The 27676-nt window shown below is 51.6% G+C and overlaps 1 protein-coding gene across 1 annotated transcript; it reads left to right on the forward strand.

Moving 5' to 3' along the window:
* The first annotated feature begins 8677 nt into the window (after positions 1–8677).
* Positions 8678–20987, forward strand: Pglyrp4 (peptidoglycan recognition protein 4). The gene is made up of 8 exons (XM_078027534.1): positions 8678–8883; positions 10294–10401; positions 11025–11226; positions 12797–12915; positions 14192–14341; positions 15080–15278; positions 18158–18276; positions 19890–20987. Exons 1-8 carry the CDS (start codon positions 8835–8837, stop codon positions 20066–20068), a joined length of 1125 nt encoding a protein of 374 aa, XP_077883660.1. The 5' UTR covers positions 8678–8834; the 3' UTR covers positions 20069–20987.
* Positions 20988–27676: the final 6689 nt, after the last annotated feature.

Raw genomic sequence — 27676 nt, forward strand, 5'->3', positions numbered from 1 at the left:
TAAGCCTCCAGGAAGGGGGCTGGGCAGGACAGGAAATGTTCACATAGTTCCTTTGCCTTTTTTTGTGAAATTGCCAGCCCTGGGCCTGGAACTGGTTTGGGAGGAGGCTGGTGAGTTCAGTCCCCTCAACTCCAACCCCCCCTCTCTCCCTGAGCAAGTCACCGGCCTGCCACTCCCCTGGTCCCTCTCACATCCCACCTCTGTGACAGCTAGAAGTCCTCTGAGGACCGTGGTGCCGACCCCCTCTGCCTCCCCTCTCTTTAGCCCCCTGTGCTTGCCTGGCTCTGTGGGGAGGAGGGTCTGGCATGAGTTCTTAGATTTGGAGAGTGGAGGTTAGGATTAGAAAGATTCTTAGAGGTGATCGACCCTGTGGCATTGCAGATGAAGGACCCCAGAGAGGGACCCCAGCAAGGTCACAGAGCTGGCTGGTGACGTGGCAGGACTTGGCCTCAGACATCTCGGTTCCTGGTTAGGGGCAATGGCAGGTATACGTCCTTCTTACAGCCAGAGTGAGAGGTCTTCAGGGCCTGCCTCTTCTAAATCCCACTCCTCACTGGGCTCCACACCCTCCAGGAACTTACGGCCTGGAAGATGGCTATTGTATGTCGCTCCTGGTGGGCAAGGCGGACCCCTCCCCTCCTGCCACCTTCGTATGCATCTCCCCACCGCCCACAGAGCAAACCGATATGGCTTAGCCCTCTGCACTAGGCCCCAAGGGGCGTGGGCTCGGTCTCTCCTGGCCAGTTTCCCCTCCGCTGTGGGCACGCGGGGCCCACCTCGCTCCTGGCCACAACGTGATGGTGAAATCCAAACCCCACCTCCGGGCTCAGCTCCGAGGCTGCCTCACCCTGGAAACCTGGGCTGCTCTTCCCATCAGGAACACCCCCTGGGCAGGGCGGCCTCCCCCAGGCCACTTCTGGCTCCTAAGGCTGCTTTCGGGGAGTCAAGTGATTTGCATACTTCGCTGCTGTCTGTTTAGTGCCTGCAGATCCTGAAAGAGAGGTTCTTTCTCATCTCCCACATCACCTCCCACACACACAGTCGGGGGAGGGACACCCTTGCTTTTGCGGGATCATCATTTCCTTATTGGCATCCTGACCCCTCGCCCCGGGACGGGTCCATGGTGCATGGAGGACGTAGCTCAGGTATTGTCCTGCCTTCTCGCTCTTCCCAGCCTCTCTCCCGCCTTCGGGGAAGGTGTTCCTCCTCTTCCACCTCACCCGGTCCTTTTCTCCAGTCTTCAAGAAGCCTTCCCTCATTGCCCAGGCCCCTCCTGCCCACTGCCCTCTGGAAGCCCCGGGCAGCCCCAGTGTGTGCTAAGCCCTGCTCCTGAGCACGTCCTGCCTGCTCTGCTGAGGTGCACAGAGCTCAGACTCACTGAGTGAGACCTTAGGCCATTTATTGAACTTCGCTGTTTCACTTTCCTTAATTGGTAAAATAAGATACGAATAGCGCCTTCCTTGAGGACTGTACGAGACATGTAGAACTGGGAAGAGTTCAGGAAATGAGAAGCAGTATTATCAGTTACCTTTTCATTATTATTGGTACCAGCACAAGATGCTGGGGGATCTTGGTGAGCGAGTCACAAAACACAGGGGAGACATGGTTTGACATCCTGTCTTCCTAATCACACTTTAAACCCTTGGTAGTTTGGAGTAGGACCTGGCACTATGTTAAGCGCACAGCAGTTATTTAATAAATGCATGTCGAAGGCACACTTGAATGAATGAATGAATGGTGTCGACATGGCTGTGAAATTATTATTTTTGAGGAACTGGGGTGCCCAGGGTGCTCTACCACTGAGTTACACCACCTCCAGCACTTTCCTCTTTTCTTGTGTTTTTGAGACAGGGTATCACTAAGTTGTTCAGGCTGGTCTCGAACTTGCCATCCTTCTGCACCAGACTCCAGAGTAGCTGGGATTACAGGTGTGCCACTGCGCCCCCACCAGCCAAGAAATACTTAAATGGAAAGTTCAGGTGCATTTCCCAACGGAGGATGCCCCTGACTGTTTAGAGGAATCACTGAATGGAAGTGGACCCTGTGTGCCCACCTGCTCGGGCGGGTAAGGAATCTACATCTAGTTTCAGGCTTTGTAAGCACCGGCCGGGTGCCTTTTCTTATGCTCCCACAGCGCCCTCTGCTGCCTCAGTTGGAGCAATTTCACCTGCACCAAAGATTCACACCCTCCTGCAGAACAGGCACACGGTGAAGCCGGCCAGGTGTGAGAAATCAACACAGCCAGTAGGGTGACTTTGGCAATTGATGTGGGAACTCTGGGTCAAGGACACTAGGTAGCTGGATGAAGGACACTGTGAATAAACCCCCAGGCACTCCCCTATCTGCAGCTGTTCCCCCACCCGCCTTCCTGCTAAGCGTGTGCCAGGAGAAGTCTGAGGTCAATGGGAGCCTTAGACATTTAGAAGCTCAGGCCTCAGCTGGAGGGAGGCAGGAAGGGAAGCTGGGGAGAGCGCAGAGGAGCTCAGCCTGGCCCCCACCTGACTGAACTGATGACCCAGGGGACTTCCCTACCTGCCCTCCTGTCCCACCCTCATGTGCCTGCCAAAAGTACTGACCCGCTCACCCATGACCCGGCTCTGTTGAACCCTATAAAACTCAGACCCCTGTTGTGGCCCGTTGACGTCGCCGATCCACTGAGGTCTGTCCCCATTTGGATTATTTTTGCTTTCAGTGGAGACCGGCTGACGGGAGCATTCTTAACTTGAAGGACAGCCAGCCTTCAGCCTCAGGGGAGGGCTGCCCAGGACCCGGCGTTGCTGGGTTTCCCCAAGGCCTGGGGAATCTGCATTCTTACTGCAAACTTCCACTGATTTTAAAGAAAAGCAAAAGCATTGATGATGCAGCAGGGTGTGTGCCCGTGGGTGGACGGGGGGTGCCCTGCTCTGCCGTGGAGTTTGTGACTCTCAGGGGGCTGTCTCCTTCACTGGCTGTGGCTCAACCAGGCAGGTATGTGGCTCTGCTCACCTCTGGGACCCTGGCACCCAGCGAGGGCCTGACTTGCTGGGTGCTGGGTGTGCAGTTGCTGAGTGGGTAAACGCAGGCGTGCAGGAATTCATGAAGGGCACGAATGTGGAATGGACACTGGTCTCTTGGCCTTTGCCCTGTGACTTTCTGCAGAGCTGCTGACTGTCATCCTATAATGTTGGTTCAGGATGAAGGTAAGATGGGGAGGGGGAGGGGAGATGAGGCTCAGCTGCTGGCAGGAGCCAGCCTAAACGCAGACACGGAATTTGCACTTGGGGAATCCCATGCCGTCAGTTGGTCCCATCTCAGGAGGCCATGGCGGGCCCCAGATCCCAGCTAGTTCAGGCCCAGGTGACGTCAGGGCTGAGCCACCAGGTGGTGACTTGAGCCACCTGTTCCTGGCTGGAGCAGTAGGTGCTCCAAGCCCCACCCTCATCCTCAGGCCCAGGTAGCACTGAGGGCTGGTGGAGGTGGAGCTCCTCGGGTACTGGTTTTCCCGGGAAACTCAGGGCCTCCTGCCAGGACATGAATTGGCCACTTTTTTTTCTGGCTCTGAACAGTAACTCTGGATGTTGTTTTTAGGAGAAAAGGGTGTGGTTTCTGGATAAAAAAAAATGTGTAAGCCAACAACCAACGGGCAGAGAATCCTGTAGCGACAATGAAGTCACCAGCCCCTCTCCCGGGCTCAGGACCCACGGCAGGCCTGAGCCTTTCTGCTTCTCTCACGCTCGGCTGAAGCCAGGTTGAAAGTCAGGCAGTTAGAGTAGCTAGGTGAATTGGGTCTGATCCCGAGCCTAGTAAAGAAAACCAAGTCCCTAAGGAAAACGGAGTCAACCTGAGCCCAGGAGATTGAAATGTCCATGTCCCCAAGGCCAGGCCCATCCTAAAGAACTGTTAATGAAGCAGCTCCCAGCAAATAGGGAGGTGCTCATCAATCACCCCAAGCCCCTTCTTCCTGGGGGTTGGAGGTGAGGGGAATCTTCTCTGCTGTCTTTAGTAAAGCCTTCCACTTCCACTCCACACTTGCCGCCTCTCTGCTGTTACACTTCAGCACTCCCAGCATCGAGTAGTCACGGTAACCCTGGGTATCACTGCTGCGGCCCTCAGGCCACTTGGTCCACCTGTGCGGCACTGGGTGTCACAGGGGGTGCACGTGGGACTCTCCCCACCCCAAGCTCTCGTCCTCCAGTCTGCGGGACCCTGGTGGAAAGCGTACAGAGGCTGGTTCTAGTCCTAGCTTTGCCGGCTCACTGGGGGCCATTACAAGTCTCTCCCTCCGTACGGCCTCCAGGTTTGTCTCCGTTAAACTGAGAGCTTGGGTCAGCTCAGTCACTTCTTGGGCTGGCACCAGGTTTCGATGGCATCTCGGTGGGCTCCATGAACACGGCCCCGATGCCCCAGGGCCCTGTGTGATTCCTGGATCACGTGCTGCTCCCCACCAGGAGAGGAAGGCAGGTCCCCTCCTCAGAGCTGCCCCCTGGGGCCCAGACTAAGCCCAACTGCTGCCTCTTCTCCATGCTGTCCCTTCCCAGTGGCTTGGAACTCTCTGGATCTGGGCTTTCTGACTCCCCATTCCCCACTTCAGTTTGGGTGTCTGGTGCATTAGGATGGCTCGGAGGAGTCGTCCACAGGGGACTTCAGACGGTTGTCCTGCCATCTTTGGCCTCCGATCTCACCAAGCCTCCACTGATGGCCATCCTAAGGTCAGCCTGAGGCCGACCCATCTCCTGTCCCCCCCTAGGCTGCTCTGGCTCCACAGTGAGGCCTCTCTGGTAACCGGGCTTCCTAGATCCTGGGTCTGAACACCTCTCGTACTCCACCTCAGCTATCTGTGCACAGAATTCTCTTGATTTCCAGGAAGTGTTGCCTTCCAAATCAAGAAAGTGGATGTCCCCTCTTCTGTCCCCTGGATACCGGTTTTCCAGTCCTTCCTCCTTTCCTGTTTTCTAGCTGTTGTCCTTACTTTATCCCACACTGAAGTTTCAGATCTCTCCAAGACTCGGGAGGGGTATCCCAGTATCTCTGCATTGGCTTCCCCTGCCTCTCAGAAATCCCCTTTGTAGAGAATAAGGGCTTTCACAAACATCACCCTGTGGGCACTGTGATTACCGGCCTTTGACTCCCGCACTAGACGATTAAATCCCGGAGAGCCAGCTTCTCCACTTACTCCTTCTTCAATGATCAGCTTTGCACGTGAGAGACATCTGATAAGCATTTGCAGGGTAAAATGAATGACTGACTTGGCTTTCCAAAACCTATGCTTAGAAGGCCATTTCCGGTAATTAAGAAGTTGTGCAACCCAGGAGAAGGGAGAGGAAGAGAAGGAAGTGGAGAGGAGTGAGGGTAGACATGGGGAGGTGGGGGAGACGCCCGGTGTGTGTGTGTGTGTGTGTGTGTGTGTGTGTGTGTGTGTGTGTGTGTGTGTGTGTGAGAGAGAGAAAGGATGCCAGGATTCAAGGGGCGGTGCTGCCACCTGGTGGCCAACCTGCACCAGCGCTAGCAGCATTCATTTGCCCCGGGACCTCTAGTTCTCAGGACCCCTTTGTACTTGTGAAAATTACTGACTATCCCAGAGAGACGATTGTGGGTTATGTCTAATCAATATTTGCTGTTTTTTTTAAATTTGAAAAAGTTTGATATATTGATTAATTCATTTTAATTAGCATTAATAAACCCATTACATATGAATCTCTGTTTCAAAAATTTAAAATAATCATACAGATGTTTTGCAAAGCTAGTGAGTGTCACTTTTTAAAACATTTTCTCCCACTACTTCACTGTGTAGATGAAAAGATGAAAGGCTGCGTTTCCATATCTGCTTCTGCATTCCACATGTTGCAATATATTGTTCTGGTTGAAGATGGGAAGAAAAATCCAGCCTCTCACAGACAGGTACTTGGAATGGGGAGGAATATATTAGTGACCTTTAAAAATAATATTCATTTTACATTTTTTGATATACATCCAAACTCAACAGCTGGTAATTTGTTAAAAGTTATTTGTAATGTAGATTCTGAAGCCACATGAATGAACTCTTTGTATTTGTCTTCATTAGAATCAATTGGTCTATCTTAAAATTGGAATGGATATCTTATTCAAGCGTTATTTTGTAACATCATGTATTAGTCATTCAGAAAATATTGGCTCCTTGAGGTATGCACATTTTCTAAATGCTGATATGTTTTATTACTTGATATATATATACATATATATATTTATATGGTGTATGTTTGTTTGTAAATCACATTTGGCAACATCATCACTGATCTCAGCCATCGGTAAAGTCTTTCAGTATTGGGAAGCTGTCAAATCATGGTGACAGACAAAAATTTTTCAAAATTCTAATTTTTGCTTGAAAGTACTGATTTTACTAAGCTAACCAATTCCATCAGTTGTTTTCCTTGAAACCAGAGGCACATTTGTATATTTTCAAGAGGAAGTCTACCAGGTACCCAAGTATAAATATGTAGTTTGACTGTTATCTGTGCTTTCAAGTAAAAATGGTGTTCCATGAAAAAGTGGTCAGTCTGGTTCACAGCTCAGTCACACAAATGCTTTTCCATGACAGAACCAGGATTGAGATTTAATAAAATGAATGATTTTCTCTGCTTCATTAAGAAGGTTCTTAGGTAAGGCCCGGTGTGGCGGCAATGACTATAATCCCAGACACCTGGGAGGCTGAGGCAGGAGGATCACAATTTGGAGGCCAACCCGGGCAACTTACAGATATCCTGTTTGAAAATAAAAAATGAAAGGGCTGGGGATGAAAGTCAGTGGTTGAACACCCCTCGGTTCTATCTCGTACTGAAAAAAATCCAAAAAACAAAACCAACAACAAAACAAAAAATTTAAAAAATTTGAAGCAGGGTCTCACTAAGTTGCCTAGGGCCTTTTAAATGGCTGAAGCTGGCCTTGAAATGGGCAGAGGCGGGGCTGTGGAGGAACAGCCCGTCCCCAAGGGTCAGGAAACCCCTAGGTGCCTACCGCAGTGATCTTGGGCTGCAGCTCTTGGTGGCCTTCATCTTGGTCCTGGCTCTGCCCACCCCACCTTCCTCTGGGCAGCGCTCAGCAGCCCTGGCTCGTTCTCACGGCATTGGCTGGGCCTGGGCACATGACTGGCAAGAACGTGGGTGAACCTGGGGAGCATTCAAGGGCTCCTGTGTAGGGAGCTTCTCTTGGGACCTTTGACTGAGCGTGAGACTGACTAAGGGCAGCCTTTCTAGATCTGGGCATTCCTCAGTGTCTCTAGAGGCTGCCCCACCACTAGGAGCTGAGAGGTCCTCTCCTCCATGTGCACCTGGCTGTGTTCTGGGAAAGTGTCAGGTGGAGCTCCCTCTGCAAAGATCCACAGCCCAGGAGAGCAGCGTTGCGGAGCCTGAACCTGAAGAACAGATGAGCCAGGAGATGACCCAGGAGTGGGCGAGGGACTAGAGATGCCAGGCTTGTGGGAGGCTTCCTGTGATGGGTGACAGCTTGATGCCAAGGATGCGGTGTGGCGGGAGGGAGTGTGACGCACGTGTAGACACAGGGTCAGAATTAGGCATAGGGAGCTGGGCACAGTGGCTGCGCCTGTAACCCCAGTGGCTCGGGAGGCTGAGGCAGGAGGATCACAAGTTCAAAGCCAGCCTCAGCAAAAAGCAAGGCACTAAGCAACTCAGTGAGACCCTGCCTCTAAATAAAATACAAAATAGGGCTGGGGATGTGGCTCAGTGGTTGAGTGTCTCTGAATTCATCCCCCCCCCCCCCCGGCCCCCATAGAATTGGGCATGGTGAGCTGTCCCCCGGGAATACAGATTAAGTTGGGGAACCCAGGGGAAGGGGACTGGGTGGCATGTTGGTGAAATGACCTCAGACCTGGAGCAAACCTGTTTCCCGGGGCAGGAAGTTGGACACAGCCCCTGGGTCCCACAGGCTGGCTGGGGACTGGGATGAGGAAGGAGCTCGGGAAGGTTGGGCAATCCTGCTTTTTCCCACGGAGGAGATTGCTGGACTTGTTCACAGGGCGGGTCCCCAGGTGCTCTCAGCCCCGCCTGGTTCCACCGCGGTTCCTTTCAGAGCCGTTGTGGAAGGAGCCAGCTCTGCGTCTCAGAGCTCTGTCTTTCCTTAGGGATCCCAGGCTTTCCCGGGAAGCCCGAGCTGGATGCGCCATTCCCAGGGAAGGAGCGCCCTCTAGTGCTGGGGAGAGGGAAGGCTGGAGGAGAAGGAGCTGCCAGCCAAAGAGGAGCCAGCGGGCTGCACCCTGACCTGCTGGGCCGGGACAGCGCAGGGTCCACAGGTATTTCTGAGTCTGAGTGTTTCTTCTTCAGAGTCCCCCTCCAGGAGAGGGGGCGGACTCCACCAAATGGAGAGTTAAGATCAGATTTCCTCTCCCTAGAACTGGGATCCTCCCTTCCCCCACTCCTGCATCTCCCTCCTGGTTCTGTCCCCAGCTGGAAAGTCACCCTCACAGTGGACTCATCTCGTAGAGTTTGGATTTCTTGGTTGGACCGTTTTGGGGTCTTGTTGCCCTTGTCTGTAGAAATGGGGGTCAACCTTACAGAGATGGTGAGCACTAAGTAAGACTCATGCACAAGTGTCTGAACAGGCCCTGCACTCAGTGGATAGTCGATAAAATCGAGTCGCCATGACAACACCCTTGTCCCTTTCCTGTGGCAAGCATGAGCCTCAGGAGGCCCACAGTGCGGCAGGGAGTCGGGCGGGGTACGGTGTAGTCTGGGGGTGCTCCATCTGTAGAGTGAGCGTCGTAGTCACGTTAACTGTCAGTGTCTCTCCAGGCCTGCCGCTTGCCTAAGGGCTGCTAAACGTACCGTTCCCATCGGTTCCCATCGGTGTGCTGGGCCCCTGTGAGGATGCTGCCCTGGCTTCTCGTCTTCTCTGCTCTGGGTCTCCAGTCCTGTGGTAAGTTTTCTTTCTCTGGACCAAATACTGACTGAGAGCATCTTTCCAAAATTTTGTACTAGGAATTCCCTGGGTTGAAAGAATCGCTTTATACTTAGAGCGTGGAACTTGGACTCTTTCAACCTAGGTTTGAGTCCTTGCTCTGCTTCCGATAATGATTTTAAATAAGTTATGAGTTAACTCTTAATTTTCCAATCTGAAAGTTGAGGTAAGGTCACCAACCTCGACAACTTATTGGAGAATCAGATGAGATAACACACACAGAAGGACTGAGCACCTGGAGAGTAAAAGCAAATAAACTGGAACGCTGTATTATCATGATGTTATTCAGAGGCCGACTTGAGTTAGGGTTTTTTATGTTAAAAAAAAATGTTCCTTGGAAAGAACAAATTTTTTAAAAAGGAGGGGTTAAAAAAAAAAAACCCCAATCAACCACAAAAGAAGAAAAAGAAAAAAGTTCTTTGGGAATATCACTCACTAGATGTAAGTCGATGCCCTGATGCTCTGTGCCCAAACCACGGCTGTCTGTCCTTCATGGACCATGGAGCCTGGGTTAGCACATGCCCTCCAATCACTCACGCACTGGCCTGCTTCATGCAAGTAATCCTATATTGTTTCCCCAAAGACTCTTTCTCATGTTTCCATTAGCTAAAATTCACACACAAGAGGATTTTGTGGTTTGGAGGTGCCCAAATGCATTTCCAAGTTGTTTTTGTGACTTGTGTGTGTAGATGCCACTCATGAGAACAGGCTGATATTTCTGACTCCCTGCCCATAACCATTAAGTCTCATGCCGGGGGGCGGGGACAGGCGACTCAATCAATCAGGCTCACTCTAAGTGAATTTGGGCTGACTAAATAAAGACACAGAAAGTTCCTGTTTCTTTGGGTTCAGTGACTGCTCCTCAGCCTCAGCTCCCATAAGGGGGGGCGAGGCAGGCAAGAAAGAGAGGAGCGCGCCTCGAACCCCGGTTTTATTAGTGGGGGGAGCTAATCCATGGAACACTCTATCCAAAAAAGGGCAAAGGGTAGGGTCACAACAAACAGTGGGTGTAGCTCAACCCCACTGGGTGACGCCCACTCCCAGCTGCACCTTTCTTATCTGAGGGAGTTGAGGTCCAATCGCTTTGCAGTGGGTGGGGTACCAGCTCAGTACCTCTTCACTCAGCTCCTGTCCAGAGCGGCTCCCGACACCAGGGCTTCACCTCGCGTGGGTGTTGGAGAAAGCCATGCCTCCTTCTGCTGTGGGAGGTGGTCCTCTGGTTGGTTGAGAAGGATTGCTTGGAGGTGGCTTGGGCATCTGGGGAGGCCAAGGGGCCGTGGAGAGGGGTTGGCTCCTCCTGGTCAGAGCCTGAGCCACCGAGAGGCCTGGTATCTGTAGTTTGATGCACAGCGGAACCTTCTTTTGCAGCTGTTTCCTCCTGGGACAAAGCACACACCACACCGGTGTCGGAGGGCCTGCAGGCCTTGTTTGGCAACATCTCCCGGCTCATTGAAGGAGGCAAACTCGGCCTTGATGGTGAGGAATCTTGGGGAACAACTGGGGTTTCTCAGGTGGCTGGAAATGTTTCTCAGGTCTGCACAGCCACGTGACACCACATGACATGGGACGGGGCGAATGGAACCCCGTAGAGAGTACCACTGGCCGACCACTTCACGGATTGTCCTTGGGACGCAGGGTCGGTGCCAGGTGGTGATAGAAACCCTGACCTCGGGGAGGAGATTGGGGTGGGAGACCCAGCCCTGCCTAGAAGGAGCCTCGGGGCCGAGGAGGAGATGCAGCCCTCTCGGGTGCTGCTCAGGACCCTCCAGGGAAAGTGGGTGAGAAGGAGCTGCTCCCTGCAGTAGGCGCCTGGGCAGGGCAGGGAAGGAGCTGGGAGGCAGTGTCTCATTGTGGTTGAGGATGTGCTGGGGTGGGGCAGCAAAGCTCCGGGCTCCCGGGCTGGATCAGACTCTGCCTAAGGGGTGGGATGCGGATGGCATGAGCTGGGGAGGGTGTACCTGCCTGCCGAGGGCTTCCTCCTAACGCTCATCCCCCACCACGGGGCAGATGCGGCCCAGACGTGCACCTGCAGCCCAGGTCGCTAGTGGGCGACCACAGGGCAGGGTGCACCGAGTGACATCCCACGGTTCCTTCCACAGATGTCTTCCCCATGGTCTCGCGCAAGGAATGGGGGGCAGAAGCTGTTGGCTGCCGCTCTCAACTGATCATGCTGGTGGATGTCCTCGTCACACACCATGTCCCTGGGCTGGAGTGCCACGACCAGGCGCTTTGCAGCCAGAGGCTGCGGGAACTGCAGGCCTATCATGTCCACAGCAACCGTTGGTGTGACGTGGCCTACAAGTAAGAGCCGGGGCCGGGTCTCGAGGCACAGGGCCAACCCTGCTCTGCGGGGCTGCTTCTCCGGGTCCTTCTGTTTTTGTCAGCTCTTTGTTCCTGTCACCAAAATACCCCACAAGAACAACTTAAGAAGAGAAAAAGTTTTGTCCAGGGCTTGTGGTTTCAGGGTCCGTGGGTGACCGACTCCATTGTTCTGAGACCAAGGTGCGGCAATACCTCAGGGGGGGAAGGGCCCAGCAGAGGGGAGCTGCTCAGCTCACGGCAGGGTCAGAAGACAGAGAGGGGGAGAGGGCCACAGGGAGATGAACCCTTCCAAGGCACTCCCCCAGGGACCTACCCCTCCTGTCGTGCCCCCGACCTACATTGATCACCCAGTCAGTCCTTCGAAACTAAGATGGCCACATTAGGTCACAGCACGCACAATCCAATCACTTTTCCTCTGAACGTTCCTGCGTTAACAGGAGATTTTGGGAGGAACCTTATGTCCGAACCATAACACCTTCGCATTCATTTCCCTCATTGTCTAGGTTGTAGTCATGGAGGTTTTATAGTGAATAAAACGTTTCAAACCCTCATGAAATCCAAGTCCTTTAGAATTTTCCACCAAGTCCCTGTCCCTGGGAACTCCCCAAAGAAAATAAGGACAACCAACCTTCCTACCCAGGCCAAGCTTGGTTTCCCCAGCACATCATAGGTCACAGACGACGGCCTGTCCCTGAGTGCCTTTGCTCCCTAACAGCTCTGAGTTTGTCTCCACCTGCCCAGGGAGGAAGGAGGGAGGCTGTTGGAGGCACTCGTCCCATCTTTTACTCTTAAGACCCATCTAGAAGACTCACATCTGACTTTGGCCACTTACGGACAGTTCCTGAGCATGGTGACGGCTTCTGCCTCGGTGTCCAACATACGTCAGGCTTTCCCAAGGTCCTGGGCGGTGAGGGGAGAGAGGAGCTGATGAGATCTCCCTTGGCCCCCAGCCCTTCTGAAGGACGGTTATAAAATATGCATACGCGGTTCCTCAGAAGCACATGGGTGATGTGGGCGGTGGCAAGCGGGGTGGCCCCTGCCAAGCCAGCCCAGTGTCTCCTTCCTGTCTCCCTCTCCTTACTCCCTCCCTCTGGCTTCTGGGATTACTTCCGAACGCACCGTCTGCTTGCATGTTCCATGTCCTTGTTCAGGCAGCAGGTATACGCAGGACAGGGACCCTGCAGGGAGAAATCAGGTGAATGGTCCGTGTAACAATTACATGGGCACCGTGCATTTTGGAGGAGGGAGGAGAGCCTTGGGTCGATTCTAATTACTGTGAAGACCAGGGACCCCTCCTCCTCTGAGTGCACGGGATGATTTATGTTCAGCTCCAGGTCTGGGCAGGGGATGGGCAGGAAGGGAGTGCTGCAGCAGGTCAGAATGTTAAGGACTAGGATGAGTGACCGGGTCTTCCACAGTTTGGGAAGAACCATGTGAGCTCCTGTTAGTGAACATGGCTCAAGCCCTTGTCCATCTGGAGCCTGGTACGTGGTTCCTCTCTCTGGTGGGTCACCGCGTCAGCCGCTCAACCTTGTTCCCTTGCTGACAGCTTCCTGGTCGGGGACGATGGCAGGGTGTATGAAGGTGTTGGTTGGAACGTCCCAGGCTCGCACACCCAAGGCTACGGCAACATTTCCCTGGGCGTCGCCTTCTTCGGCACCAAGGAAGGTAATGACCGCCCCGACCAGCCCTCTCCAAAGAGTCCTTGGCACTCAACATGGCCTGCTCAACGCCAGGCAGCCTTCCCAGACTTCTCCCAAGATCCAGCCCGGAATTCAGTCTCCCTTGGCCTCCCTGTCATGGCTTTGTGAGGACGCTTCTCCACCTGCCCTGACGTCTCTCAGTCTCCATGGCAACCCCTCTTCTTCTAGCCATCTTGTAGGAAGAGCCGCTCATGAGTTTTCCCTCTGCAAACACATTCCCCTGCTCTTCTGGAAAGAGCCGGGCTTCCTCTGTCACCTCTGGGTGAATGACTATCTCGTCTTCCTCTAATGTCAACTTTCTGTAGCCGCAGACTGAACCCCCAGATTCCTGCCTGACACCGCCTCCTTCCATCTCTCACTCCCGGATTTTCCATACATTGTTTAAAAATGACTCAGAGGTCCCTGATCTCTGACTCCACTTTCTTCTAGCCTATTGCTCCACATGCCATGCCGTTGGCCTTGGCCTGGGAACCTACGTTGTCCGGGGCCATTTCCCTGAATTTGTGCACCCCTTCCTGTTAACCAAGATCTTGAATACCTGCTCGTCCGTTTGCCTCCCCAACACTCTCTGAGGTTGTCCAGGTGGATTTCACAGTCTCTGTTACCACAGGGTCAGCCTGAGTTTCAGAGAAGTAAATAACTCACAGCGACACAGCCGTGATAGAGGGATCAGCACGAGAGTGTGTATCCTCCACGGCCAACTCCGGGGTGGGGCGTTTCCAGCCTGCCAGAGACTCACCGGGTCAGCAGTTTGGTTTACTTATTGATTAGCTGATGTATTTCTTTATAGATTTTGATGACTACTTGTTGCCTCTTGTTGGTTTGGGATTTTTGAACGTGTTACTTTTTACAGCCTCAAGTTCCTCTACGTGGATCATGGGCTTAACGATAGCTTCTGCCTCAGAGGTTTGTGGGGAGGATTAAACGGTTGCCTGTGGGCAGAGTCTGGCTTGTGCCTGCCGGGGCCCTACTGACGGGGGACCCTGGCCTGAGCTGGCCAGCGCTGTCGAGTGGTCGCCGCCTCTGTGTTCTCTCGTGAAGGGAGGGAGTCGACAGAGGAGTCCTGGCAGGTCACTGGGAAAGGGCTTCATCCTGGGCCACAGAGAACTCTGTCCTGGCGGACCCTGGCCTCTCAGGCCTGGGAAGGGGCCTGCTGGGCAGGGCTTGGCTGGTGTCCCTTCTCTATTCAGTGCCCTGAAGCTCAGGTCAGACTGAGAGTCCCCACAATTGCTCTCTCCCAGGCCTCAGCCCCAGCCCTGCCGCCCTGTCAGCCATGAAGGACCTCGTCTCTTACGCCGTGCAGAGGGGACACCTGTCACCCCGGTACACCCAGCCACTTGTGAGGGGCGAGAACTGCCTGGCTCCTCCCCCAAAGGCAAGGCTGAGGCACGGTGAGACCTTCGGCCCTGCTGGGCTCCATCCAGGCTGGCTCCTCACTGGACCCGGGGGTGACTTCCCACCAGGCTCCCCTCAGATTCCTCTTGAAACTTTGGGGCTGGCAGACCTTGAGGGGGACGCTCCAGGGCACCTCTTTCCCCCTCGGATTCCTAGAATGGCAGAGCCTTGGCATTACGCCTGGTGTTATCTCTGTGCACCTGTTTCTACAAATTGATAGACACTTACTGAAACACCTACTAGACCCTCAGGATATACGAAATATTACAATCCCTGACCTCGTGATGTTTCCATCGACAGGGCAGAGAAAGATGCAAATAAACCAGTAAAACACTTGGCATGTTATATGGTAAAGAATGCTAGGGGTCGGGGGGGAAGAGTACAGAAAGGGAGAGGGTGTTTCTACACCTATTTATATATTCATATGCTGACATACAAACACATTTCTGAATACGGGTGGTGCATACCTATAAATCTAGCGATTTGAGAGGCTGAGGCAGGAGGATGGCAAGCGTGAGGCCAGCCTCAGCAACTTAGTGAAACCCTGTCTCCAGATAAAAACTAAAAAGGGCTAAGGATGTAGCTCAGCGGTGAAGTGCACCTGGGTTCCACCCCCAGCACCGGCCTCCTCCCGGCAAAGTAGAACCACACCAGGGCTGAGGAGACTTAGGATCCCACTTGTATGGATTTTAAAGGAAGAGCTTAATTATCATTGTGTTTTTGCCCTGCCATAGCTTGCCCTGGCATTGTCCCTCGGTCTGCTTGGGGGGCCAGGGAGACCTACTGTCCCAAGATGACCCTTCCTGCTAAGTACGTGGTCATCCTGCACACTGCGGGGAGGACCTGCGGAGTGTCTGAGGAGTGCCGCCTGCTGGTGCGAGACCTGCAGTCCCTCTTCATGGACAGACGCCACGCCTGCGACGTGGGGTATAAGTAAGTGGGCCCCAGCACGGGGGCTTCTTTTCCGGGTTCTGGGGGCAGAATCTGAGCTCTGAAGGGAAGGAGAGGGCAGTAGCATCTCCTGAGTTCTCACCATGTGAAAGACCCTCCAGGCTGGCCTCAGGGATCCCCATCCAGTCCCGGGAGGGTCTTATTTAGGAGTTATCAAAGGGGGTGTTCGTGGCCCTGGGCAAGTTCTTAAGACACGTGCCTCTCTCAAAGGTAGCATATTGGCATGACAGATGCCCAGACTGTTGAAATCCACCGGGGAGGCACCCGTGTGCCAGGGGAATCTTCAGACAAGACCATCTCAGGTGGTGACCTTTTCATGCAAGTGCTTCCCTCTGCCCAGTGGCTCAGGCTCCGTCCCTCAGTGTGGCCTCATCTAGAAGCTGTTCCCACTCAGGACACAGTGTCATCCTCTGCAGCCAGCCTGTGGGCCTACTGCGAGAGAGTCTTCCCTGTATGAAGGAGAGGGAGGGGCTGCCAAGGTCTGGGAGTCTTCATTAAGGAACACACTGACCTAACGGGAGGCCAGACCAGTCCTCCCTCCCTCCCTTCTTTTTTTCTCCTCATTAAGCGTAGCCCAAATGGGGCTCAAAATTCCGTGTCAGGTTGTTTCCATTTAGAGTGCCAATTTTAAAAACTTGTCCCTTAATACTGGCACACAGGAACCAAACGGCCCACAAAACAGGTAGAGGTGTCTCGAGGATGCGTCCAGAGCTTGCAGATAAGACATTTGGGGGCTGCACACCGTCTCACGTCCCATCAGATACAATCACATTCAGTATTAAGTCTCAGGACAGGCCACGGCTAGCCCAGTACCTATTCGTACACATTAATAAAGGGAACCCCCACTTCTGGGGACATTCACAGCTTAGCAAAGTGGAGCTGGATGTTAGTAGCCCAAGCTGGGCACCTTTGCATAGGATGTGGCCTGCGGAGCCCTGGGCGGGGGCCTGTCTTAGATGAATTTCCATTGCTCCATGTGGGCCTCTGGGCTGCTGAACCTCTGTTCTGTCTCCATTTTAGTAATAACCCTTTCAAGAGAGGATATAATGTTTTTTCCAACATCTGTCATTTATCAGGACCTTCCAAGTGCTTTGTTAGGTCCTGCCATGGAGGATTGATGTCCTCCTTAGTGACACTTGGGTGTCTGAACATTGACTGTGAATTTGGAGATCCTGAACAGGGAAATGACGGAGGCTGAGGAGGGGTCTTTCCCCCTTTCTACTCAGATTGCTCAACGCTGTCACCTGTCTTTTGACTTCTGACTTTTTATTGTGTCCCTTCTATTATACTATATGACTGTCATTTTGTCACCTTGGGAGGACCTGGAGTCAGGATAGACACTTGCTTTTCACACGAGATCGCCCTAGGCTGTGCTCTGGGGATGCTGTTTGGACGGAACAGAGACACATTTTTGATTTTATGGAGCTAGTACTTTAGGGAGGGAGAAAAAGCCTCAGTGAGGTGCAGTAGGTGGCTGAAGGGGGGCTCGGGTTGCTGGGGAGATGGCTGCAAGGACACGTTACCTGAGGGAGTCACACACGAGCTGGGACCTAAAGACCCAGTGGGAACCAATCAGAGGAGGAAGAACATTTCAGATGCAGGAAGGGACTTCTATGGAAAGGCTTGGAGTCCAGCCCGAGAAGAGTCCCTTTGAGAAGCAGAGAGGTGTTTCTCGTGAGCACGGAGATGCTGAAGAGGGGTGTGGGGGGAACAGGGGCCATGTCTTGAAGACCTTGTGACTTGAGCTGGGGAGCTTGGACTTGGTGCCAAGGACCAGAAGCAGGATTTTAACGTGACCTGCAACGTGTTTTCAAAAGGCCACTCTAGCTGTGGCTCCAGGAAGGGATCTGAAGAGTGCGACGCTGGAGGTAGCCAGGTCCCAGGGCTGTGTAGCCATCCAGGCGAGACGATGTGGCGGCACAGCGAGGGTGATGGCCTCTGTCACGGAGAGAAGTGGAAGGCGTGATGGTGAACGACTGGGTGCAGGGGCAGGGGAGTGGCGGGAGACTGCACTGGGTTGAGCAAGTGGGTGGGCTGGGGACTGTGTTTGTGCCCATGACCCGTGGGCAGTGGGTGGCAGCACCTTTCTCCAAGATGAGCTCCCAGGAAGGAGCAGACGGGAGGAAGTGGGTCCAGTCGTGAACTTGTGGACTTTCGTGGATCGTAAAGGAGCCAAGGAGGTGGATGTGTTGAGGGAGAAGAGGCTTAAAGAGCAGGACCGTGAGGGGCCCCCAGGAAGGCCGCAGGAATCCGAGGGGCAGAGAGGGGGCAGCCAGAGGAGAAAGCTGGGAGGGTGTGGTGTGGGGGAAGCCACGGAAGAGAAGGTTTGGAGAAGGTGAGGGGGTCGACAGATCCAGTGTGCCAAGAGGCCAAGCCAGGTGAGCCTAGAGGTGGGCGCGTGTCCTCCGTGGAGGAGGCTGTGGGCCAGCTTGGAGAAAGTCGTGTTATTGGCCAGGTGGGGGAAGGCAGGCACGGCAAGCTGTCTTTCCAGTTTCCTCATTGACAGTGAGCTCCTCGTGTCAGGAGCGATGTGCTGGAGCCGGATGGGCACCGGCCAGCTCAGAGCACTGACCGTCAGAGATTCAGGAATTTTCTGAGCCAGCTGCTAAACAGCTGGGAGCCTAAAACCTAGCTACGGTGGGAGTTTTCTTCCCCAGAAATCTACAAATGCTATAAATCAGGGTCCCCCCACCCCCAAGCTGATTTAAGGACTTGGTCTGACTTGTTTCTGTGAGCCAGGGCTTAGAATTTAATATGATATCTGGTGAGGAGAGACACGAGTGACTTAGGAAGGACGATGAGAAGCCATCCCAGAGTGCCTGTCTCTCATGCCCATCTCCACCCCCTCGTGTCCCCCCTAGCTTCCTCGTGGGCCAGGATGGTGCCGTTTACGAAGGGGTCGGCTGGAATGTCCAAGGCTCCCGAACCCCTGGCTACAATGACATCGCCTTGGCCATCTCGTTCATGGGCACCTTTACAGGTAGGTGGATGCTCTGGGCAGTGGTGGTCATCGTATGGTATCTTAGGGAGAAGGTCTGGGCGTGGGTGATGGAGGCGTCAGACTCAGGCACTGTCTAAATGACCGCCCGTGTGGAGCTTCAAATCTGACATTAACCAGGCTGAGCGTGGCCAGAGGTGACCGTCAGATGGAACTCACCTCCTGCTCACGCAGCCAGGTCTCTCTCCTCCAACCCCTAAGGGACACATGGAGCCATCTTTGTGCAGACTGGTAGCTCATCTTAGCAGATACGGCATTTCTTGGTTGCCATGGCAGCAAGTGGCACCCCTTCACCTGTCACAGCATGGATAAACCCTGACTCTGCATTGAGACTGCACGCTCCATACAGTGAATATCGTCACAGACCAGAGCCCTTGACTAGAGTGTTTTTTCTTTTTTTTTTCTTTTCAATATTCAGGTGCTTTTTGTTGAATCCCTGGAGAGGGGCGGCTATGTCACTGGGGCTGGTTCAGGCTGACACAGAAATGGGAATTGGGTGGGGGCAGGAGTGACCCAGGACTGTGCCTGGAAATGGGGCTGACATGAGGTCAGGAGAGGTGAAGAAGGAGGACGCAAATCTCTGGGTAGAGCACAGTTTCCTGGCCTTGATGCCACTGACGGGTCACATCAGATAATTTTCTGTTGTGGCACTGTCCTGGGTCTACAGTCCTGGGCCTTAGGATGCTTAGCAGTATTCTTGGCTTCTGTCAAATGGAGGATAACAGATCTTCCCATTCTTAATTTTGACAACCAAACTGTCTCCAGACCTTGCCACGTGTTCCCTGGGGGAGGTAAACTTTCCCCTGTAAGACAGACTTTTGCAGTGGAAAAAGGCTTTGCATGTTCTCAGGAGAATGAGTTTCTTACCCCAGACTCAGCCTTTTGATTTGGGAAAACTTTGGCCCTGAGGCACTGAAGTCTAGACCTGGTTTCCTCTCTGTCCGTTGAGTGGCTGACTGTAAGGGCTCTGTGTTCAGGATAGGGGTCCCTGGTAGCTTCATGACCGTGGATGGTTGGTGGCTGAGGAAGTTTCTGTGCAAAGGCACAGAATGCTAGGAAACCCTGGCTGCTGTGGCAATGCCCTGCATGGAGAGGCTCTGCCTTAGAGTCTTATCAGCCTCGACCTTGTTCTCAGCCCCTGAGCTCCTGGGAATAAAGGAACTCTCTTGTTAGACAACCGCAGTGTTTCACCAAGCTCCGCTGGGCCTGGACCTGTCCACAGAACAGTAACTGTAACAATGGACTTTCTTGAGAGCTGCACAACGCTCCTCACGTTGCACATTGCAACCGTCGTCGTGTGTGAGTGAGGAAGAAGCTGCACAGTGTTGCTAACTCTGTAACCTGCCCAGTGACACAGTGAACAATGTGTACTTCTGATGCCAGGGACCTTGTGCAACCTATTGATACAAATAAAGCTGGCAGCTGGCACAAGGCGCTTCCGCCCCTGCCCCTGGCTTCTGTCTCCTTTTGTTTCTGTGACAGCTGATAGCAGTGGCCCCTACTAGCTTGGTGGTGGTGGTTGGCTCTAGGGGTGTGTCCTGCCCTGGACAGGGCCCCCTGGAATTCCTATGATCAACGGACCACTGTGTTTGCAGGTACTGCGCCCAATGCCTCTGCGCTGGAGGTGGCCAAGGACCTGATCCAGTGTGCCGTGGTCAAGGGGTACCTGGCCCCCAACTACCTGCTGGTGGGCCACAGTGATGTGGCCAATACTCTGTCCCCGGGACAGGCTTTGTACAACATCATCAAGACTTGGCCTCACTTCAAACACTGAGGGAGGCCCCTGCTCCTGAGGCTGCTCAACCTGCTGCTGGGACTCTGTCCCCACCTCCCACCCATCTGTGTCCCCCTCCCCTGCAAGTCCCACCTTGCCTCCCTTTCGCAGGTTGGGGTGATACAGTCCTCTCCTACTACCGTCCTGCAGCATCCTGTAGGTTGGGCCCTCACGGCGCTCCGCGTCTGGGCCCCGCTTCCCCTGTCTTCACCTTCTTCGTCCTGGGCACCACCTGCTCAGCCAGGAGAGATGATGGGCGGGTCCTCTGCCTGGTGCACCTTCCCCTGAGGTCTGCCTGGAAGCTGCCGGCCCTCCCCCATCGCCAGGCCCGTGCGCCCACTCCTTCCCTCTGCTCACACGTTGACTTGTACAGACTCGGGTGCAGCTGATATTGAAGGGCTTCATTATCAGAGTGGTTTCTGTTCTCCAAGGGAAGGAACTGAGATTTATTGTCCCTTTGTCCTGTGTCAGTTCCTTACCCACGTCTGGAATTCAGTAGGTGCCTTAGGTGTTTGTTGAAGAAATGGATGAAAGAGTGGACGGGTTCCTGGTCACCTGGCCATTTTGCTCCATCATCTCCTCCCTGGGATCGTGCCCTGGTCCACCAGTATGCTCTCTTAGTCTAAGGCTCCGAGCTGGCTCTGGGGGCTTTTCTGAACTGAGTGCTATGTCTTTAGAGTCCCATGTCCCTGTCTCTCCAAAGCACCCTGAGGGAAGGGACTGTGTGCTCCTTCACGGGCAGAGAGGGGCTGTGACCCACACACTCCCCAGTGCCTGCGGCCTGCCTGTGCCTGGCTGGCCCCGCTGAGTGCTGGGCAGCGCGAGGACCAGAGCCCTGGCGCTCTCAGCCCTCCCTGGACTCTTCAACTTACTTATTGGAAGCACATGAAACATTTTCCGTAGACATGAATAAAAGGAATAAAACATGTGATCTGTCTAAAACATTTTCAGGTCTTCATATTCTGTCTTGTTTCCTTGTGTTTCCGTCGCTCTCATAACAGAAATAAATGTCGGAGCTCTCATAATTTTAAAGCAAATATCTTGTGCTTTTCTAAGTGCTTAAAGGACCTCCCTGTCTGCCCTTGGCCCTCAGGCTGTCTGTGTCAGGAGTGTGAGAATTGTCTCCTGCTTCCCCAGGGCAGAGTGGCCACAGAGATGCTGTCTCTTCTCGTCTCACCTGACAGTGGGATGAGGTTCCGGAGGGGAGCTTCCCCAGGGTCCTGCCCACCGCAGTCCTTCCCCTGAGCAGGCTAAGGGCAGGAGAAGGTATCTGTGTCCTTCCTTGCCCTCTGCTGAGGAGGTGACTAGGAAGTGAACAAAAGGGGAGAGACAGGGTCTCAGAAGTGGTGACCCGAAACAGGGGCTGTCCAGACTTCCAGGCCTCCACTCTTATGTTATCAGGAGTCGAGGATTTCTCAGTCTCTCCTTGCTTCTTTGGGAGGAAATCGAGCCTCTCTTATGGTTTGGGTCTGAAATTCCCCCAAAGCTCAAGTGTTGAAGGCTGGATCCTCAAGACAGCCACATCCAGAGTGGGACTTTGCAAAGGGAAGTGACTGATCAAGAGAGCTCCAACTTCATCAGTGGATTAATCCATTTGATGGATTAGTAAAACCAGTGGACTACTGGAATGCGGTGGAAACTGTAGGCAGGTATAAGGTTGTTTGCAAGAAGTGGTCACTGGGCACATGCCCTTGGGGACTATCTGTTGTCTCTGCCCCACCCCCACCCCCAGCCTTTCCTGTTACCTGGTTGCCATGAGCAGCTCTCCTCCACCACCCCCTTTCCCCGTGATGTTCAACTGTATGAAGGAGAGGTGAAGGGAGGGACCTGACCCGGACAGAGGGCAGGCAGGGACACCCGTGATGAAGGATGAATGGGTAGTTGAGTCTGGGTCTCTCTGGTCTTTTGGGTTGTCAGAGATTAATAAAGATTTGTACATCTTCCATCAGTGATTTTCAAAAGCATAGTATTTTCTTCAAGTGAAGATTTATATGGACTCAGGTTGAAAATGGCACATTTGGTTTAGATCCAAGCCAGAGAGGCGAAGCCAACAACTCAGTTAAGATCACGCAGCAGTGACACATACCTGCAGTCTCAGCAACTCAGGAGGTAGTGTAATGCCAGATTCGTGGGACCCCGATAGACCTCCAGGAGCCGAATCCGATGCAATCACACGAGAGTCTTTATTGCAAGCTCGAGCCTGGACTCACAACCGTTCCCGACACAGCGGTCTCAGGGAGTGAGTCTCGGTCCTTTGTTCAGTGAGATTTTATAGATTTTGGGGGGGATACTCTATGTGTCACAACATCACACAGTAAATCATTCCATACCACGGGAAAATCAAACAACAACTCTTAACATTGATTAGCACATTCACTGGCGGGAACAAGTTGGGGAGGGGTGATTGATTAGTACAAGAGGGGGATTCTTTTGAACTGATTGGTTTAGGCCACGAGGGGTGTACGTGCTGAACTACATGGTTTCCCAATGTGTTATCAACCACCATAAACTACTGGGGGGTCATCAGGCATCCCAGGTATTTCCCTGTCTCATGCTGATTGGTGGCTGCTAGGGGGCTGCTATGTATCCCCACCTAGCCTGACTGAGTCAGGGACACCTTGCGCCTCAGACCTTTCCCGTTATTTGCAGACAAACAACTCAGCAGGGTGGGTATGTGCCTAGGAGTGCTCTGTGGGTTTTTCCAAGGACAAGGGTCATGCCCCCTTCCTTAGGACAGGCCTTGAGGTAGCAGCTGCTGTTATTTATTTATTTTCAAAAATGGAGTCACATCAATTTCTCAGTAGGAAGATCACAAGTTTGGGGTCAGCTGGGAATTTAGCAAGACCCTGTCTCAAAAACAAACAAACAAACAAAAAAAAAACCTTTCAAAAGAGCTTGAGATATAGCTCAGAGGTAGAACACTCCTGGATGCAATCCCCAGGAACACACACACACACACACACACACACACACACACACACACACACAAATTGCCCACTAAGTTAGGTGACACACATTACACTCAAGTCCTAATGTACTCCTCTGAATTTGTTACTGCTTTGATAAAATAAAATACCTTCTGTGGCTATTTTTCAGTGTGACCATAAGATTTTCCACAATCTGGTCCAAATTTACTTCTCTTTATTCACCCAGATCAATGAGCATTTTTCTGTTTTCCAACCTTACTATGTGTCTCTGTACCTCCAGAGATCTGTTCCCACCATTCCCTTGAATACTGATTCTCTCCCCATTTATACCTGTCAAGTGGTTCCCTCATTTCTCTCTGATAGCTAATGAAACTGGCAAAGAGAGGTTAATGAATATGTGTGCTGTCATCTACTGTCACACAGCTTTTGAGGGTTAGTGCCAAGGTGGGGTTGTTATCTAGGTATATCAGACTTCAAATCTTTTGGGAATTATACCGTGGCATGCTCTCCCCAGATTTCAAATTCCTTCTTAAATGTGTGACCAGACGTGAATACAATACTCCAAGGGCCCCTGACTCAGACAGAACTCAGTGGAGACCTCATTTCTCTTACAGCAGTCTACACTATGTATATACAGTGATGTATGTGAAAATGCTTTGTAAATGATGGATCTCTCAATTGATGATTATAATGATTACGAGGCTAAAGAGTGAATGACCTATTTTGATAGCTACTTTCTCCTAATTACTCTCATTAAGAAAAGAAAGTTAGGTCTTCTAATAATACCTTTAATTTTTTTTTCTAGTTGAAGATGGACACATACCTTTATTTTACTTATTTATTTTTATGTGGTGCTGAGGATCCAACCCAGTGCCTCACTCATTCTAGGCAAACATTCTACCATGTGAGCCACAACCCCAGCCCCTAAAAATAAGTTTCATAAATCCAGGGAACACAAAGGCTCTCTGCAGGACCCTGTTTGTCAAGGTGTGTGTCGGGGGCCACTCTGCTGGTACAGGCATGGAGGCAGCTGTCTTGACTGTGTTTCTGGTGCTGTGTCGTGGTCACAGATGGGAGCCATTGAAGTTTCCTCAGTTGGGTTATTCAATCATAAAATGAAGCAAAGCAAAACAGAGGTTTATATGCCTACAAGCTAATCATCACTTTGCTTCTTTTCCCAGGAGAGAAAGTGAATCTGTGTCTCTTTCCATCTCTGCATCCTGATGGGAACTTTTCTCTGTCTAGATAGCAATCAATGGCCTTTGAAACATGGTTTCATCCTCCCCTAAACACTAGGCTGCAGGAGGGTGTTGTTACATCAGATACACAGATGATTGTCCCAGGGTCTTATCCTTTAGCTCTGCAGGATCAGAGGCTTCTGGCTGAGAGTGTTCACTAGACTCTGGGAATCAGAGCAGGGTTCTGGATTTGGATCGGGCTATTGCTAGAGCTGACTAGAGTTTTCAGAGACTGTATTATTATGAGCCTCCAGGGTCCAGGATGCTTCTGAATCCAGGGGTACCTGTTGCCCCAGCAGCAGAAGAGCCCCTGCTCTGTTCATGTATTGATCCTTCACTGGAGGGGCCTGGTCTGCAGGGAGTCACAGACTTTAAACCTGGCTCCTCATGCCTACCACTGCCTCCTTGTCTCCCTCCTGCATCCTAGGTCACTTCCAAGGTGCTTTCTGCAGCCATAACATTATCTTGCATTATTGTCTGCAACTTCCTGATGCTTTCCAACCCATTCTCTGCCCACCCACTCCCCTATGCCTCTTGTGTATCAGAGAGTCTCAGAATAGCTAACGGCATATTTGGAGCATGGTCCTGCCTTTAGTTCAGTCCACACAAGGCCTGACCATCCGGCTGGCCTCTACGCTGCTTCAGCCTCCACACTGAGAACACTCCCATTATTTTCCTTCCTTTAACCTTTTCAACTTCGAATGCCTTCCTGTGACTCCATCCAGTTGTCCCCAGTGCTGGAGCTCATCACTGACGGGAACTACATCAGCTCTCATAGTGAGAACCCTGTAAATCCCTTCTGAATCCCCAGCCTCTTCTGACATTTCCACATCTCCCAGGACTTCACTCCTTGCTGAGGCTAAGCTAGAAGCCATGGGGTGGTGGGCCCACTTAAGAGCCTCAATTCTGGCTTTAACAGTCCATTCCTGGCCCCTTCATGCCCCCTTAAAATTTCTCACCTTATCGTTGAAACAATTATTTTTGAGCCTGTGTCCCACAAGCTACCACTGACTCCTTGAAAGTGAACTGGTTCTCATGGTGGTTGTTTTCGGATGATGAACTTCACACAACATAAACCCTGGTAGCCGTGTGCAGGATAAGGGAAGGAACAGTGGTTTGATATGGAGATATGAGGAAGACCAAGGCAGCCGGGGAACCTGGGAATGTTAGCGATGGAAAAGTGGACTCAGTCCTCAAACGTCTACACTGCCACCTCCTGGGCTAATTAAAGACAGTTTTCAGCTTTTAGAATAATTCATCCCATTTATATATTCCTTCATTCTTTCAAAATATTTTTGTAGTGTGCTTGTCTGGACAGGGTGGTAATACTTGGGATGACAAAGTTAATAAAAAGCTCACGGCCCTGTTGGGGCCGAATGGTCATAAAAATACTCTACAAAAACATCTGTGAATACAGCTAAGGGAATTATCTCATTAAATGTAAATAATGGGAAAAAAAAAGAAACGAAAACTAATGAGATAAGAAGATTTCATCTCAAGAGACTGGAAGACAAGTGGCAGCATTGATCCACAGAGAGTGAAAGGAAGGAAATGATAAAGGTCAATGAATTTAACGGAATAGACAAGAAGACCACACGTTATTCTCAGAAGAGAGTCACTTTGCATTCCCAATGGGTTTAACCGAGAAAGGACAGGGCCACCTGGAACTGATGGGGTGGGATCACTCTGGGCCCCTCTCTAGCCGTCCACCGTGGCGGTATACTGTGAAGGCCCCTGGACCTCAGAGTGAGTGGAGTGGAGATGAGCGGACTGTTTAGCCGGCTTTCCATCTAAGAACAACTTAGAGGAGAAAAAGTTCACCTGCAGCTCATGGTTTCAGAGATCCGGTCCACAGACGGCAGACTCCACTGCTGTGGGCATCAGACAAGGCGGTACATTGTGGCCCAAGGCCCCATGGGGGAAATCTGTTCAGCTCCTGGAGGGGTCAGGAAGCAGAGAGAGAAAGACAGAGGAAGGGGCCACAGGAAGAGGCACCTTCCAGGGCTCCCCGCTTGTGCCCTCCTCCTGCAGCCATGCCACCTGCCTGCTGTTACCCCCAGTCAGCTCATTCGGACTGGGGTAGTCGGCTTGGTTAGAAGCTGTCACAGCCCAATCATTTCACCTCTGAACCGTCCTCAGTAACAGGAGCTTCAGGGGGACACCTCATGTCCAGACCAGAACACCTCCGTAACTCATGTCGGAACTGAAGAGGAGAACTTACTGAAGATCATTAAAGAGTTGGTGAGAGGGCAGCATGAACAGCTTTACCTGATAGAGTTGAAAACCTCTGATAAATAGAAAAATTCCTAAAAGATACACCTCAACAAGTTTGACCCCAAAATGAATAAAAATATGAATCGTCTTCTAACTCTTGAAGAAATGGCATCTAGCATTAATACCCTCCTATAATGAAACAAAACCATTAAACATCTTCAGGCGAGATAAGTTTCACGGGTGAATTCTATAAAACAACAAGTTGGAAATCATGTCAAACTGATTCGTTTCCGTACTGGGGATCGATTCCCAGGGCCTCACACACGCTAGGTAAGGGCTCTAACACTGAGCTACCTCCCCAGCCCAATAACACCAATTTTTAAACAGCTATTTTCAGTATCAGGAGAGGAGAGACACTCTCCAACTTATTCTCTGAGGCAGCACAATAAAAACACCCTTCTGTTAAGGAAAACTTCAAACTTATTATAAACACAGAGAGATTAACATAGATAACACATAAGTGCCAATTAGTTGGCTTCAATAATGAATACTTCATGACTATTTAGATTTCAAGTATACTCCCCAACTATTTCCTCAAAAGAAATCCCTGTGCATTATATAATTTTACCTGTAAATATTTCAACATGTATCTTTAAAAGATAACCCTGTTAAGAACATACCCAGTATCAATACGGTGACTAAAAGAATCGACAATAATTTCTCAATAGCATAAAATATCGAGTCTGTGTTCAAATTTCTCTCACATTCTTTTCACAGTTTGTTAAGTCAAATAAGGTCCACACACTGTGTCTGACATGTCCTTTAAGACCCTTTTAATCTATTGGCTCCTGGAGTCCCTCTTTTTCTCCCCCTTGCAATTTGTTTGTTCAAGAAACCAGGTTATTTCACTAGGCTTTTCCACAGCATAGATTTTGCAAATAGTGTATACCCATGGCAAAGTGGAACACATCTCTCTGTTCTGTAATTTCCTTTAAGGTGGTGAATTCAGAGACTTGAGTAGATCTAATTAAAAAAACTGGAGGTGTTAGAATACTTAACAGTAAATTGGTTTCTTTAATTGAGAGAAGCATAATGGCTGAATGCGTGCTTGACTCTTCTTTTTGATGTTAGTAGCCACTAGTTATCAAGTTCAATAACCCATGAGGCATAATTAAAGTGATGATATCATAATCCAACCATTCCAGCTCCTTTTATTAGCTGGAATACTT

The sequence above is a fragment of the Ictidomys tridecemlineatus genome, chromosome 11 (genome assembly GCF_052094955.1).
Source record: "Ictidomys tridecemlineatus isolate mIctTri1 chromosome 11, mIctTri1.hap1, whole genome shotgun sequence".
NCBI classification, from domain to species: domain Eukaryota; kingdom Metazoa; phylum Chordata; class Mammalia; order Rodentia; family Sciuridae; genus Ictidomys; species Ictidomys tridecemlineatus.